This window comes from Doryrhamphus excisus, linkage group LG3 (assembly GCF_037039965.1).
Source record: "Doryrhamphus excisus strain RoL-2023G ecotype Guam linkage group LG3, RoL_Dexc_Guam_v1.1, whole genome shotgun sequence".
In the NCBI taxonomy this organism is placed as follows: Eukaryota; Metazoa; Chordata; class Actinopteri; order Syngnathiformes; family Syngnathidae; genus Doryrhamphus; species Doryrhamphus excisus.
In genome coordinates, this window is record NC_136359.1 from 22,636,643 (window position 1) to 22,653,933 (window position 17,291).

At 43.1% G+C, this 17,291-nt stretch overlaps 1 protein-coding gene across 1 annotated transcript in view; it reads left to right on the forward strand.

Moving 5' to 3' along the window:
- sema4c (sema domain, immunoglobulin domain (Ig), transmembrane domain (TM) and short cytoplasmic domain, (semaphorin) 4C) overlaps positions 1-17,073 on the forward strand; it is a 50,212-nt gene extending 33,139 nt beyond the window's left edge. Inside the window, exons 7-14 of the mRNA XM_078789189.1 lie at positions 1,183-1,334; positions 4,595-4,770; positions 7,376-7,520; positions 7,860-8,073; positions 11,584-11,699; positions 13,502-13,659; positions 14,991-15,082; positions 15,269-17,073. Coding sequence (XP_078645315.1) covers positions 1,183-1,334; positions 4,595-4,770; positions 7,376-7,520; positions 7,860-8,073; positions 11,584-11,699; positions 13,502-13,659; positions 14,991-15,082; positions 15,269-16,179 — 1,964 coding nt within the window. The 3' untranslated portion in view covers positions 16,180-17,073. The remainder of the gene's footprint in view (positions 1-1,182; positions 1,335-4,594; positions 4,771-7,375; positions 7,521-7,859; positions 8,074-11,583; positions 11,700-13,501; positions 13,660-14,990; positions 15,083-15,268) is intronic.
- Positions 17,074-17,291: the final 218 nt, after the last annotated feature.

Below are 17,291 nucleotides of genomic sequence, written 5' to 3' on the forward strand. Positions count from 1 at the left end.
AGCTGACTGTTTGATTAAAGGAGGAAAGTTTCTTCTTCACCTCTCAATGACCCCGGGTAGGCTACCGCATTATCCAGTAATAATCCAGTTTTGGTGCCTGCCCCAGAAAAGATTGGAAGGACAGCATTGGCTGTAGCCGCCTGCATTGGGTAGCAATTGGATGGATGGATTAAAATGCTTAAATGTGTGATAGAAGAATTTAAGCTAAAATGAAAGGAAAGGTAAACAAAACTGTGGTGAGACCAGACCAGCCATGTTGTTTGGCCTAGAGACAGTCCCACTGAGGAAAAGACAGGAAGCAGAACTGGAGGTAGCAGAGATAAGGATGCCGAGGTTCTCATTGGGAGTGACCAGGATGGATAGGATCAGGAACGAGTACATCGGAGTAACATTACATGTAGAGATGTTGGGATCCTTGGTAGAAGGATGCTGCGTTTAGAGGTTTATGGAGGACATGAGGGTAGTTTGTGTGAGGAGGAGATTAATTTGATGTGGCGACCCCTGAAAAGAAAAGCCCAAAGAAAAAAAAAGAAGTTATTTATTTACAGCTGTTAGGCAAATGCTGTCATACATCCTCAAAGTTTTATAATAATTATACAACTGTTCAATTGTCTCAAATGAATCAAGTAATTATGTAAAATAAGGTCAATTATCATGAAAAAAAGGGGAAACTAGACTATGAACAATAAAACTGCCATTTTTTCCTGCAACTTTTAATTAAAGAAACATGCAATAGAACAAAAAGAGAAATTAGTTCAAGAACCGAAGCACAGCACTTGGACACTGTAACTTATTGTTATACTTAGAAGTAATTGATGATTAAAATTTGCCTATGAGCTAAAAGAGGAATAGGTAAAGGCAATCAGTGAGACGGAAATGGGGGGGGGCATACAAATGAGGCTAAGATCTTCCCTAAAAGCATTAAATTAGCTGGGGTTTCATCATCGTGTTTTTAGTGTCCCATGCTGGCCTAATGTGCTTCTTTAGAGCCAAATGTTGAAAATAATGGCTGCGGCACTGTAGCCTGGTAATGGAATGTATTAAGATGAAGAAAGAATTGAAAAAAAAGACTGCATAGAGAAAGAGAGAAAGGATACTTTTTCAATAATAGGGAAAAAACATCAAAAGTTATAGACTGAGATTTTTTTGTGTGTGTGTGTGTGTGTGTGTGTGTGGGTGCAGAACCAGACTTTGTGGGTTCAGCCTTGGTTCGAGAAGCAAGCGGCAGCAAAGAAGGAGACGACGACAAAATCTACTTCTTCTTCAGCGAGCGAGCGCTGGAACTGGACTGTGACACCGAGGTCACTGTGGCGAGAGTGGCTCGAGTTTGCAAGGTAACTTAAAAGGAACAAGGCGCCCCCGACTGTCACACATCGAAAGTGATGTCAGAATGTGATACTTTTAATGATACTGAAGGTATTTTGCTCAATTTTGCTAGCTAAAGATGAAAGCTAAAACAAACAAATACAGACAAAAGATACTTATACACGCACCTACACAAAAAAGGACTAACGTGACAAACTGACAGTTAAGGTGGAAACATCGGGTACGCATATGATAGCTTGCTTTGCAACAAAAGAAAAGCAGAATGCTCCAGACGCCTTGATGCCCCTGCGAACAAACTGAAGCAGAAACACCATGAAAGAAGCGGTTCAAGCGAGGGCAGTGACAAAAAAAAGCTGATTGGTCCAGGACTCCAGCTTCTTACACAATCTTGAGTGTATAAAAGACCAGGCAGGGAAAGGAAGGGTGCTTTTTTTGCTGCTGCGCTGCAATAGGACCCGCTTACTTGTAGGCATACAGGGACTGCAGATAAGCCCAGGAAAGAAGCAGTTCAAGCAAGGGCAGTGACGAAAGCTGAGTGGTCCAGGACTCCAGCCTCTTACACAATCTTGAGTGTATAAAAGACCGGGCAGGGAAAGGAAGGGTGCTTTTTTGCTGCTGCGCTGTAATAAGACACGCTTACTTGTAGGCATACAGGGACTGCAGATAAGCCCAGGAAAGAAGCGGTTCAAGCAAGGGCAGTGTCGAAAGCTGAGTGGTCCAGGACTCCAGGCTCTTACACAATCTTGAGTGTATAAAAGACCGGGCAGGGAAAGGAAGGGTGCTTTTTTGCAGCTGTAATAAGACCCGCTGACTTGTAGGAATACAGGGACTGCAGATAAGCCCAGACACCTGTATTAGGTATTGTTGTCAGGAATAAACAATCTGGTTCTCATTCTATAATTTTGTTCTTTAAGATTCCCTTATCCTCTATTCGAAATCCACTTAGGATTTCTACAATATGAATTTCAAACATGTACTCCGACTTGAATTAAATTTAACAAGGTCATTTGCAGAAAGATGTTCAAAGACGAGACAGAAGTCTGAGCTCACTCCTGCTCAGTGGATTCTTCACCTTTGTTGATTACTTCTATTTAAATTTGCCACGATGCGGGCTGCATGGTGTCGAGTGGTTAGCGTGCAGGTCACATGGCAAAGGAGACCCGGGTTCGATTCCCCGCTCGAGCATCTCTGTGTGGAGTTTGCATGTTCTTCCTGTGTGTGGGTTTTCTCCGGGTACTCCGGTTTCCTCCCACATTCCAAAAACATGCTAGGTTAATTAGCGACTCTAAATTGTCCATAGGTATGAATGTGAGTGTGAGTGGTTGTTTGTCTATATGTGCCCTGTGATTGGCTGGCCACCCGTCCAGGGTGTACCCTGCCTCTCGCTCAAAGACAGCTGGGATAGGCTCCAGCATACCCATGACCGGGCAGGGAAAGGAAGGGTGCTTTTTTTGCAGCTGCGCTGTAATAAGACCCGCTTACTTGTAGGTATACAGGGACTGCAGATAAGCCCGGACGTCTGTATTAGGTATTGTTGTCAGGAATAAACAATCTGGTTCTCATTCTATAATTTGGTTCTTTAAGATTCCCTTATCCTCTATTCGAAACCCACTTAGGATTCCGACAATACAAATTTCAAACATGTACTCCGACTTGAATTAAATTTAACAAGGTCATTTGCGGAAAGATGTTCAAAGACGAGACAGAAGTTTCAGCGACCTTTTAGTCAACCGTTATGTATGCAAGCATATAATCTGCGTAACCTTTAAAGTGAACAAAATAGAGACAAAGTGTTAACTGTGAGAACGCGTGTAATTAAGCACACTGTTATGCCCCTTTAATGTCTGCTCAAAGAAGAACAATAAAGCCCTTTGAATGAAATTAGAAACAGATGCCCACACATGATGAGCACAGGAGTAATGAATAATTCAGCGCATCCTGTTGATATTGCTTTTGCTGCTGTATCACAATGTCTACATCTAACTGTTAGAATATGAACACTGACATTATTGCTTTTTTTCAAAACAATCACTGGGGAAAACAATGACATATCAGGCACGAGGGCCCTTTTAAATGTGCTGTACCATAATAAATCCAAATAATGATGTGATGGTTGCGTTTATAGTGTAACTAAATAATTACTCAATATTTTGACAGTTTTCCCGCAGGACTGCAATCTATTTGTGGTGATGGTGGGTCAGGGCTAGGGGTAATTTGTATGTTTAACCATACTGCATTTGATTTGATGCTGTTGGAGAGAGGCAGAGTACATCCTGGACTGGTTGCCAGCCAATCACAAACAACCATTCACACTCACATTCATACCTATGGACAATTTGGAGTCGCCAATTAACCTAGCATGTTTTTGGAATGTGGGAGGAAACCCGGAGAAAATGCACGCATGCACAAGGAGAACATGCAAACTCCACACAGAGATGGCCGAGAGTGGGATTGAACCCTGGTGTCACGACGCAGGCTGCATGGTGTTTGAGTGGTTAGCGTGCATGCCACATGGCAAAGGAGACTCGGGTTCGATTCCCCGCTCGGGCATCTCTGTGTGGCGTTTGCATGTTCTTCCCGTGTGTGCGTTTTCTCCGGGTACGCCAAATGGCGATGGGCAACAGGTGTGCAGACCAGGGGAACAAGGCAGGAGTCCGCTGCAGGATAAAGAAGAAACAACAGGGGGCAGCAGACGAAAACTAAAAGTGCAGACTATGACAGATGGTGTGAAAAGATATTCACCGAGTGGTTAGCACGTAGACCTCACAACTAGGAGACCAGGGTTCAATTCCACCCTCAGCCATCTCTGTGTGGAGTTTGCATGTTCTCCCCGTGCATGCGTGGGTTTTCTCCGGGTAGTCCGATTTCCTCCCACATTCCAAAAACATGCTAGCAATAGAACCACTCAGTGATTAAGGGTGCAGACAAGTCCGAATATCTGTGTGGGTTGATCTGACAAACCTTAAAGTTGATCAAATGTAAAATTACCACAGCTTCTGTTTGGACATCAACAAGTATTAAGCAGCTGTTTAACACAGATGGAAAAACAACACTTGGTGACTTGGGGAACACCCAGGTAGGTTGGATTGCAAGGTGTGCATAAAGCACTTCATGTGCGCCTTGCACACTGTCACTCCCATATTACTGTATTATAATCCATAGTAGCAATGCCATAGTTCAGTCTTGGTTATACAGTGAACACATTTAACTCTCATAAATTGCTTGTCGAAGTTCTGACTGGAACTGACTTGAAACGTTTCGTCTTCAGGGTGACCTCGGCGGTACCCGGACACTGCAGAAAAAATGGACCACCTTCCAAAAAGCCCGTCTGGACTGTTCCCTCCCTGAACGTCACGTCTCCTTCAACAACCTTCGGGCTGTTTTTACACTGTCGGGACAGGACTGGAGGGGTACTACTTTTTTTGGCATCTTCCATGCTCAGTGGTAAGTGGAGAGATCAATATAAATAAGATACATTTGTTTGTTTTTGTGGCACGGTGAACGAGTGGTTAGCGCGCAGACCTCACATCTAGGAGACCAGGGTTCAATTCCACCCTCGGGCCATCTCTGTGTGGAGTTTGCATGTTCTCCCCGTGCATGCGTGGGTTTTCTCCAGGTACTCCGGTTTCTTCCCACATTCCAAAAACATGCTAGGTTAATTGGCGACTCCAAATTGTCCATAGGTATGAATGTGAGTGTGAATGGTTGTCTGTCTATATGTGCCCTGTGATTGGCTGGCCACCAGTCCAGGGTGTACCCCGCCTCACGCCCGAAGACAGCTGGGATAGGCTCCAGCACCCCCCGCGACCCTTGTGAGGAAAAGTGGTAGAAAATGAATGTAATTTATTTCATTTATTTTATTTTTATTTATTCATTTATTTTATTTTATTATCATTAATTTATCATTTATTAACAATATATTATTAAAAAATAAATTATTAATTATAAAATAAATTAATTAAAAAAATAATAATTAACAATGTATTATTAAATATTAATCATTTATTTATTTATCATTTATTTTATTTTTATTTTATTAGTCATTTATTTTATTTTATTTTTTTACATACACTCCTCAGAAAAAGTGAAATTTCAGGATAAACCTAAAATTCCCTATTACTTTTACAAGTGAATTTAAGTTAATCCTCAGTTAACCTTTAAAATGCACCTGTCCAAATGTTCAAAAGTGTTCATCCTTTCACTTGTGATAGCTGAGAGGAGATTCGAGGAGTCATTTTTGTACCTCGCTGTGTTAATGACTCATTTGTTAACAAAGGGAAATATGGTGCAAGGGCATTCCCTCCTTTAAGGAAAGCTGGGACGGTCCGGTCCCTCTCTGGAGGCACTGCTCTTTGAATGGACACTATTCCTCATTGATATATCATCACATTGCAAAGTGAACCAGCTTTGAACTTAAAGCTTTGTTTCTTCATTCAGTTCCTACTACCATTGAAAAGAAGATTAATCTTTTTTTTTCCCTGTGACTTACTGGGGATTCTGTCAAGTCCCCTCACTTTGATAGAGATAACATTAAGATAATTGGATTATATAAACAATGACTTACAGTTTAAGCCGTGATCTGAAGAAATCTGTTCGCGTTTTGGCATGCTAAGACCTTGACTCCATCATATTGAACCCAGGAGCTGTCTTTTAACAACAGGAACTGCACTTACGTCACATAAACGCCACTTGAATTATTACCAAACATGGTTCTGTGCATAACAACGAGATAATTCTGTCACAGCAGAAATTAAAATGTTTCAACCTGGCAACTATTCCTGCTGACTTTAAACAAAGTATACTTATTTAAAGATAGTGTTACACTGGGTGGCACTCGTGCCAGGTGTTGACGACCCCAGAGCAGAGACCGAGGCAAATGCAGTAAAAAGGAAACACAAAGTACAACAAAAGACACCAGTGACAGAAGGTCAACGGGAAGCTAAAAGTACAAACAAAAAGCGTACAAAGTAGCAAATAAGGATCTACAAAGTGGCTCAACTACTTACAGACAGCAGGCAGCAAAAGTACAAGTTACAAGGCAGAGAAACAAAAGGTCAGGAGTAAAAATGACGAGGCATGACAAGGTAAACCATCTGACAGGGGGACAATGGAAGTGGAGTGGTATATGAAGGCAAAAAGGCGATGGGCAACAGGTGTGCAGACCAGGGGAACAAGGCAGGAGTCTGTTGCAGGATAAAGAAGAAACAACAGGGGGGCAGCAGACCAAAACAAGTGCAGATTATGACAGATAGTGTGCAAAGATATTCTGATTATTTGGGATTGAGTATTTGCACCCCCCCCTCCCCCCGATTCATTTTTTAAATAAATTTAAATAATTAAAACTGCCTTTTTCTGCTTTTAAACACATCACCATCTGACAGAGGGACAATGGAAGTGGAGTGGTATATGAAGGCAAAAAGGCGATGGGCAACAGGTGTGCAGACCAGGGGAACAAGGCAGGAGTCCGTTGCAGGATAAAGAAGAAACAACAGGGGGGCAGTAGACCAAAACAAGTGCAGATTATAATAAATATATAATAAATTTAAATCATTAAAACTGCCTTTTTCTGCTTTTAAACTCACCGAGTGGTTAGCACGTAGACCTCACAGCTAGGAGACCAGTGTTCCATACGTCCCTAACAGAAATGTTCCCAGAATGTCTTGTGGGTAACAAATTATTATATAATAGTATGTTTTGCATGTGTATTAGAATGCATTTGTTTATGTACCGTTTAATGCCAGTACACTTGTGTTCTGTTTTGGTGCAGCATGAGTGAGGTTTGATGAACTCCTTTTGGTTCATGTTGTGCAAGTGTGTAAATGTCAAGCTAATTCACGGCACATAAAGAGTTATTCCTTAAGCCAATTAGCGTTAGTGTGTTTTTATGCAGTACGTACCCCTGGTCTTTCTATGGCTTGCTGGATGTGCTGCAGCACAGCAGGTGAAACGTCACATTTTCCCCCACAACGGGGATGACAGCTAATCCGTCTCTCTCCTTTTTACGCCGCCGCACATCACTAACTCCTCGCCTTGCCTGGTAATGTTTCAGGGGTGACGTGGACGTGTCGGCCGTGTGTCAGTACCAGATCAGTGATGTGAAGAAGGTGTTTGAAGGATCCTACAAGGAATACAGGGAGTCATCCCAGAGGTGGGGACGCTACACTGGACCCGTCCCGAACCCACGGCCTGGATCGGTAAGAAACATGAACGTCACATATAGTTATTATTGAAGGGAATATTGAAAGGGAGGTGAGATGTGGTGATGCAGTGATGGTGGAAACAGCATGAAAAGCTATTAGTGTAATGATGCAGCATGACAAGACCTGCACAGAAAGTGCTTTAATGGCAGGGGGAGGTGAGTAAAAAGAACAAGCAAAAAGGACGAAGGGCATGCTAAAATGCTTTCTCCTCTGCTTCTCTTTTCTTCATGGTCACTCCGGCCTCTGGTGACTTTCCCTCTTGACATCTTTCTCCTCCCTCTTATCTACTTCTCTTCTCCCTTGGCTCTCTTGCTTCTTCTGTCTGTGCTCCAGTGTATAACGAACTCAGACAGGGAGAGTGGCTACAACAGCTCTCTGCAGTTACCCGATGCAACACTCAACTTTGCCAAGAAGCACCCGCTGATGGAGGACAAAGCACTGGCTCGCCCTCTACTTCTCACCAAGGGTGCCAACTTCACAAGGCTGGTGGTGGATCGGGTTACCGGTCTGGACCAAAGAGCATACAACGTTCTCTTCATTGGCACAGGTACAATAATTAATCAAAACAGAATATTGTATGATATTTTTAGGTGTGTGCCCAGCACACTTTTTGTGCAATTTTTGTGAGCGTCGCAGTCCGGCGCAGCGCAGCGCAGCGCACCCACACCCCCATCCCTCCCACCGGTGCAAGTGGCATAGAGGGAGGAGAGAAGCATGAGGAGGTTTAACACATCCGTGTGTAATCTTAACCTATCAAATGACCACCTCTTAAACCTTTAAATGCAAAGGGCCCACTGGACTGTGCATCAGATGCCAGGGTGTGGACAGCACACTTTACAATTTTTGTGAGAGGGAGGAGAGAAAGCATGAGAAGGTTTAACACATCCGTGTGTAATCTTAACCTATCAAATGACCACCTCTTAAACCTTTAAATGCGAAGGGCCCACTGGACTGTGCATCAGAGGCCAGGGTGTGGCCAGCACACTTTACAATTTTTGTGAGAGGGAGGAGAGAAAGCATGAGAAGGTTTAACACATCCGTGTGTAATCTTAACCTATCAAATGACCACCTCTTAAACCTTTAAATGCGAAGGGCCCACTGGACTGTGCATCAGAGGCCAGGGTGTGGCCAGCACACTTTACAATTTTTGTGAGCGTCGCAGTCCGGCGCAGCGCAGCGCACCCACACCCCCATCCCTCCCACCGGTGCAAGTGGCATAGAGGGAGGAGAGAAGGCATGAGAAGGTTTAACACAGCCGAGTGTAATCTTAACCAATCAAATTACCACCTCTTAAACCTTTAAATGCAAAGGGCCCACTGGACTGTGCATCAGAGGCCAGGGTTAGGGTTAGGGTTAGGGTTAGGGGTTAGGGTTAGGGTTAGGGTTAGGGTTAGGGTTAGGGTTAGGTGTGGCCAGCACACTTTACAATTTTTGTGAGCATCGCAGTCCGGCGCAGCGCAGCGCACCCACACCCCCATCCCTCCCACCGGCGCAAGTGGCATAGAGGGAAAAGAGAAGGCATGCGAAGGTTTAACACAGCCTAGTGTAATTTTAACCAATGAAATTACCACCTCTTAAACCTTTGAAAGCGTAGGGCCTACTGGACTGTGCATCAGAGGCCACAACGTGCGTCACTATATAAACCTGACAGTCACATTAAACACAGCAGCAGGCTAATCCAGCCATTGTGATCCACCTGCATTCATGCTCTGTCGTAGGAGAACCTTTGATGATACATTCTCCTCATTCTCCTTGCATGTGTGCCCTCTTTTCAAATCACGTTAAGAGTAAAGATCAGGTCCGGCTTTACGCTAGGGCAAGGGGGGCAACGCAAGCGGAAAGGGGGAATTAGCTTGTCCCCGCCCAAATAATTATTGAAGTGAACACTGACACATGACAGACACTGCAACTTATCAGTAAACATCCAATCATGGTTAGTATGCAAATGAGCAAAGACTTATCCTTAATAACGGTCATGACAGTCGAGCAGTTTGGACCACAGAAGCTTGGGAGATATGTGCAAAAAGTGAACTAATAAGCGATGTTATTTTACTTTTGTGTTGCTGAGCGGCACACACTATATTTTTTATGGCGTGGGCCGCAAGTCTCATGTTTATTGGACCCAAGTCAACATTTTTTATTAATTTTTAGGAGCACATATGTAACCAAGGAGGACCTGCACATACAGGGGCGCACTGGTTCCCTCATCATACAAGCGAGAGAGTACCTTATTTAAATGAGCAGCAGGTAGTATTTGTTAAAGAGATGAACATAAAGTGCCTGCGGCAGTAGACTAAGACAGGTACTAGCATCAGGCAAGGTGGCAGAAAACAACACACCATATGGCCACATTTCTGCTGGGTTTCAATTAAGTGCTTGATTTGCATGCCGAGATTCATCTTCATGCATCAAAGGAAATGTCAGCGTATGTGCAACATAATTAATATCCCTCGTCAGTGGCCAATCTGACCCATGTGAAGGTTTCCTGTTGTTGTTGAGATTTTTAAAAAATCCTTCACTATCTTAATCATGAGCGACTGAGATAACAAATTCTGGGTAGGTACCGCTTTTCCTCACGAGGGTCGCGCAGGGGGGTGCTGGAGCCTATCCCAGCTGTCTTCAGGCGAGAGGCGGGGTACACCCTGGACTGGTCGCCAGCCAATCACAGGGCACATATAGACAAACAACCATTCACACTCACATTCATACCTATGGACAATTTGGAGTCGCTAATTAACCTAGCATGTTTTTGGAATGTGGGAGGAAACCGGAGTACCCGGAGAAAACCCACGCATGCACGGGGGAGAACATGAAAAATTCCACACAGAGATGGCCGAGGGTGGGATTGAACTCGGGTCTCCTAGCTGTGAGGTCTGCGTGCTAACCACTCGACCGCCGTGCCGCCCTCTTTTAAATTCATTAATTCATTTTCTACCGCTTATCCTCACGAGGGTCGCGCAGGGGGGTGCTGGAGCCTATCCCATCTGTCTTCAGGCGAGAGGCGGGGTACACCCTGGACTGGTGGCCGGCCAATCACAGGGCACATATAGACAAACAACCGTTCACACTCACATTCATACCTATGGACAATTTGGAGTCGCCAATTAACCTAGCATGTTTTTGGAATGTGGGAAAACCCACGCATGCACGGGGAGAACATGCAAACTCCACACAGAGATGGCCCGAGGGTGGAATTGAACCCTGGTCTCCTAGCTGTGAGGTCTGCGTGCTAACCACTGTGACCGCTGTGCAGCCCTCTTTTAAATTATAAAAGGTAATTCACCACCAATTAATGATCATGTAAGACAATCATTAATCGGAGCTACAATTATGGTGCATTCAAGGACCGCCAAAAAAATGCGAAATCTCAATGCTTGATGAAATAAAACACTGAAGCATAATTTTTTTTTTTTATGCAGACCCCCCCCTCAAAAAAAAAAAGCTGGGAATACGATCACCAAAATATTATGTATATGCATATGTACGTTTATGTATCTTAATCACGAGCGACTGAGATAACAAATTCTGGGTAGTGTGACTTTGAATGCAGCCTGTCTCATGAATGAGTGGAGAGCGACTACTTACCATTCCGATCACTGGTGGTGGTAAAGTGACTATGCCGTGTGACTGTGGAGAAGCAGCGGACTCGGGGCATCTCTGCTGGCAACACACACACACACACATAAGGAAACAGATGAGCACACTTGCATTAGTACGCACACACACACACACACACACACACCTTGCAATGCATGTTTTTCCGATGCCAAGTGCAGTCATTCCCACTCGTTGTGCTTCACAGCACAAACTCAACAGGGCCCTTGGCAGACGAGGGCTCATTGTGCCAATTGGGCTTGCGGGCTTGATTAGCTATGAGCTGCAACATAGCAAGAGCTGATGAGAAAAGTGAGAGAGGGAGCCAACAAGATGGGGGCGTGGTCATGTGCCTGCTGCAGTGCCTGTAACAAATTCTTTAAAATACAGCTTGTACCTCATAGTACCTCATTGAAAGTGTACTGATTCATAATACTCATTGCATTTACTACTCCTTTTACAGCTCAGGGCTGGATGCAGAGGGTGGTGATCCTGGGCTCTGAAGCCCATGTGATAGAAGAAATCCAGCTGTTTGAGACCGCCCAGCCCATAGACAGCCTGACCATTTCCCACTCCAAGGTAAAATACACTGTGTGGATGTTTAGATATGTTTAGAAAGCTACTGTATGTCTAAAAAAAGATATGGTATCACCCATAGTCCAAGCAGACTTAGACGTATTTGAGCAATCAGCATAGATTTATACAGTAGGACCCCCATGGGGGTTACTATCTGGGACCAATACTGTTGATACGCTTATAAAAATAACTTTTTTTTACTCCCCGTCCAAAACATCCTGCACGCTTGACGTTGACGTTCTCCTTTGCTTTAGGTTCAACATTTGCAATAAAAGTGACTATAACAACTGTTGAATGAGATCAACTCCAGAACCCTTCAATTGCGATTGTTTAGTCACTAGACATTCCAGGTTTAAGTCCTCAAATTAAAAATTATTTTAAAATTAAAAATTATCCCAGCCAATCACAGGGCACATATAGACAAACAACCATTCACACTCACATTCATACCTATGGACAATTTGGAGTCGCTAATTAACCTAGCATGTTTTTGGAATGTGGGAGGAAACCGGAGTACCCGGAAAAAACCCACGCATGCACGGGGAGAACATGCAAACTCCACACAGAGATGGCCGAGGGTGGAATTGAACCCTGGTCTCCTAGCTGTGAGGTCTGTGTGCTAACCACTCGACCGCCGTGCAGCCCTCTTTTAAATTCATTCATTTTCTATCGCTTTTCCTCACAAGGGTTGTGGGGGTGCTGGAGCCTATCCCAGGGGTACACACTGGACTGGTCGCCAGCCAATCACAGGGCACATATAGACAAACAACCATTCACACTCACATTCATACGTATGGACAATTTGGACTCGCCAATTAACATAGCATGTTTTTGGAATGTGGGAGGAAACCGGAGTACCCGGAGAAAACCCACGCATGCACGGGGAGAACATGCAAATTCCACACAGAGATGGCCGAGTGTGGAATTGAACCCTGGTCTGCGCGCTAACCACTCGTCCGCCGTGCAGCCCTCTTTTAAATTATAAAAGGCAATTCACCACAAATTAAGGATGATGTAAGACAATCATTAATAGGAGCTACAATTATGGTGCGTTCAAGGACCGCCAAACAAAGTGCGAAATCTCAATGCTTGATGAAAAAAAAATTTTTTTTATTTTTATGCAGAATCCCCCCTCCTCTCCAAAAAAAAAGCTGGGAATACGATCACCAAAATATTACGTATATGTATATGCATATGTACGTATATGTATGTGTATATGTTTTTGTGCAGGTACTAAAATATACCTAATGAATTGTCCATTTATGATCATTTTCATCATTGTACTCAATTACAGAATCAGTCCACTTTTTTTTTAACTGCCTGACATTAACAATCATAGATGCTTTGACAAGCTCGACGCCATTGCTCTGCAATTGTTTTGTTATTTCATCAATAATCCGAAACCATCTTCACAGTAGCAGTAATTACAATCTTTCACCACAATGGAGAGAATTCATCCTGTGTCACTTGTATTGTCTCCATTTTGCTTTGCCCTGTCATGTGCACAGGGCAACCCCACCCCCCCTCCGCCATATCAATGTGTCGTTTAGTGGACAAGCCTACTGTTTATCTCATTTTATTGCAGCTTTCGTGAAACAAGTGCAACCCAGATTGGATTGGAAAAGAGGGTCGTGGGCTAAATGTTATTGTAATTGAGAGCGATTATCCCATTATCTTCTCCACCCCTGAAATGAGTCTCTCTCTCTCTCTCTCTGTGTCTCTCTGTATGTTTATCTTTCTTCTCCCTATTCATCATTCGTCTCTGATGGACTGGTATTTTTTTCTGTCTCATTGTCTCTCATCAGAAGTACGTGTACATCGGCTCCAGATCAGAAGTTCTCCAGTTGCCTTTAGCCAACTGCAGCCGCTATCAGTCTCAGCCAGACTGTCTGCTCGCCCGAGACCCCTACTGTGCTTGGGACAGTGAGGGCCGAGCCTGTGTGCGCATTGACCTCCATCGAGGGTACGAATATTAAGGCACTTTTTTACAGCATACTTATCAGCAAACGTAGCCTGAATTTTTGGTTATAGGTGACATAATGACTCCACTACTATACCAAAATATTTGAATTATATTCTGGCAATATTACTTTTTCCTAACTTTATTCTTTTTTTTTTCTCATGATATTTTAACTTTTTTTGTTGTTTTATTGTTAATTTATTATTTATTATTTTTTTATTTTATTGTTTATTTATTCTATTATTGTTCATTTATATTATGGCTTTATTGTTGAGAAATTATTATTTTCTCTCAAACAATTTTTTAAATTAATATTTCTGTTAATATTACAACTTTTTTTCCATACAATTACCACTCTTTTCTTAAATTTTTTGTTTGGATTTTTTTTCCTGTTTAAGTATTGTATTCTTTAAAAAAAAAAAAAAAAAAAAAAAAAAAACAACCACAAAGTGCAAATGGCACCTGGGTTTTATTTATGAATTGACATTATAGTAATAACTTTTTTTTTCCTCGTGATATTTTAACTTTTTTTTTGTTTTATTGTTAATTTATTCTGAAAATATTATGGCTTTATTGTTGAGAAATTATTACTTTCTCTCAAAAAAAAATTTAATGAATAATTCTGTTAACATTACAACTTTTTTTCCATACAATTACCACTTTTTTCATCAATTTTTTGTTAAGATTTTTTTCCTGTTTAAGTATTGTATTCTTTTAAAAAAAAACAAAAAAAAAAAACCTCAGAGTGCAAATGGCACCTGGGCGGGCCACACTTTGGACACCCATGTATCAAACTAATGCTGAATAAAAGAATTGTATTTATGAATTGACATTATAGCAATAACTTTGTTTTTTTTCTTGTGATATTTTAATTTATTTTTTTGTTTTATTGTTAATTTATTCTCAAAATATTATGTCTTTATTGTTGAGAAATTATTATTTTCTCTCAAAAAAAATGTAATTAATATTTCTGTTAATATTACAATTTTTTTCCATACAATTACCACTCTTTTCTTCAATTTTTTGTTGGGACTTTTTTCCTGTTTAATTATTGTATTCTTTTAAAAAAAAAAAAAAAACAGAGTGCAAAAGGCACCCAGGCGGGCCACACTTTGGACACCCCTATATCAACCTAATGCTGAATAAAAGAGTTTTATTTATGAATTGACATTATAGCAATAAACAGCAATAAATAATACTGCATATCATAGTAAAGATGTGGTTCTAATATCTATAAATGTAGTATATACAGTATGCATGTGATTCCCCATACACATAACTGATCCTACGTTGTCTATAGTGCACTTTAGCAATGGGAACTGTTTTTGCTCCAGGTCCACATCCTCCCTGTCACAAGACCTCATGCTGGAAAGGTTCAGCCGAGGAAAAGCCAAGTTTGATAAGCCCGTCTCCATCCCGAGCCCCGGTGAGTGAAGGAGTATGCCTCAGCAGCGACCCCATGTGGTAGTTGAATGTCAGTGCATGCATGTACTGTACTTGTAGCTGAATACATTGATTTAAGTGGATGAGAGCTTCCTGGTGTAGAATATGAATTTGAATAATTATGGATGAAATTAAAACCTTCTCTCCTGACTTTCCCGTGTCTCTGTAGAGCACTCTCGCCTTCGGAACATCACAGTGGTGGTGGGGTCGGATATGGTGCTTCCCTGCCAGCTGATCTCCAACCTCGCTCAGCCCTTCTGGGTCGTCAATGACCGTGAGCTCCTTCTGGGTGACCCCGAAGCCGGAGGGCCACGATTCGACCAGACGCTTAAAGCTCTTGTCGTGCCGGAAGCTGGTCAGATCCAAGCCGGGCGTTATATCTGCTATTCCGAGGAGCAGGGTGTGAAGTTTCAAACGGAGCGCTACCAGGTGGCTGTAGTTGCAAGCGCACCCGTTTTTATGGAGGCCCGGGCTCCGGATAGTCGTATGGGGCTTTTCTGGGTGCTGGTCATCACGCTCGGCGCGGCGTGTTTGCTGCTCCTGGTGGCAGCGCTTTATTTACGCAGGAGACTGAAACTAGCTCTTGGAAAGGGGGCTGATATGAAACCCCTTGAAAGTACCCTGGTCTATCCGATCACTTTACCGAAGGAACCGCCTACTTTTGTGCCCAGCAAAATGCCCACCGACGAGGACCGTTTCTGGGAAACGGGCGCAAATTATTACTACTCAGACGGCTCGCTTAAAATTGTCCCTGGTCACGCTCTCGGGCCCAATAGCGTCGGCAGCACGGCGTCACCCAGCGCCATTCCGGGCCAGCCCATCCACTCCCCCAGCCGTCTCAGTCTCACCAACATCCGGGGTTCCGGTAGCAACGGCTACATCCGGCTGAACCTGAGCACAGCCGGGGAGGAGAGGGCTAGCGGGGCTTGCGCTGGTGGCGGCGGCGGCGGCGGCGGCGGGCTGAGCGGCCTCGGCATGAGCGGGAACGACTATTCAAGCCCCTTCAAGGAGGAGCTGAGGCGCACCCTGCAGCAGAGGAGCGTTCTCCCCGATGCGAATCCAGAGGAGTCATCGGTGTAGGCTTTGTTGTTTTCTTTTGAGGTGGAGAAAAACAAAAACAACCAAACTACCTCGCTCCTTTGGAGGATGCCTGCTCTGTCTTTCGAGTGACACGTTGTCACCCACTCCCCGCCGCGCGCTCTTTCGCTCGCCCTGCCGATTGCCTGTCTGGCTTCACTGTAGACTTTTATAGCATGTTAAATATAGACTCCGACACCCGTTGTTCGCTAACATGCACTCCGATAAATATAAGCCTTGGAATTTCTCTGCTTCCACTGTGCGATGGCCATTTGTCCAAACTGTGATTGAATGCACCGTAGGCATGATAACCACATGACAAATTCCAATAACAAAATGAGACTTTTTTCCCGATTTTACTGCACTTAAAACAGGAAGCGCGTCTTCCTTTTTTTTTTGTATTAAGCGAGCCAAGAGAAGACGAATTAATGCTGAAGCAAGACAACAATCATACTTTTGTAGGAGGAGCTCATACGTGGAAAAAAGAATGCCGTGCTTTTTTTATTCCAACTCTTCTGTGAGAATCCCGAGTTTGTTGTGATGATGAGCGTTTTTTTTTTTTTTTCCGAAAAAAGTCATTTCTCGATATTGTTTGGTATTATTTCTCGAGCACCACTTCAGCGTTCGTATTCTTGTCAAGTGACTGAAATCCTTACATTCCGAACTGCACCCTGCACGGTGACCTTCGAAAGCACCTTCGACTGTGCATGAGACGCCACACACTTTTTTTTTTTTTTTTTTTTTTTGAACTCTTTTGTATATTTTCCTCGGAATTGCATTGAGCAATAAGACAAAAGATGCACGCTTTCATTTCATTCCGAAGTGGAATTTGACAGCAAAGACAACAAGCATGGAGAATGTAGTTGAACCCTCGCTGTTGAGACTGCTTTAGATGTTTTTTTGTTTTTTTTTTTTTTAAAATAAGACTTTATGTCTTATGTTTGATGACCTTGCACCGCAAAGAGGGAAAACTGCCACGCTTAATGCTTTGAATGTCAACAATCCCGGACTAGTTTTTTTGTGACAGGACTTTCATGAGTCCTCGCTTATATTGTGTTTTGCCGACATGGAATACGAAGGAATACGTGAAGGACTGCGCCAACTGACTGGGTCTC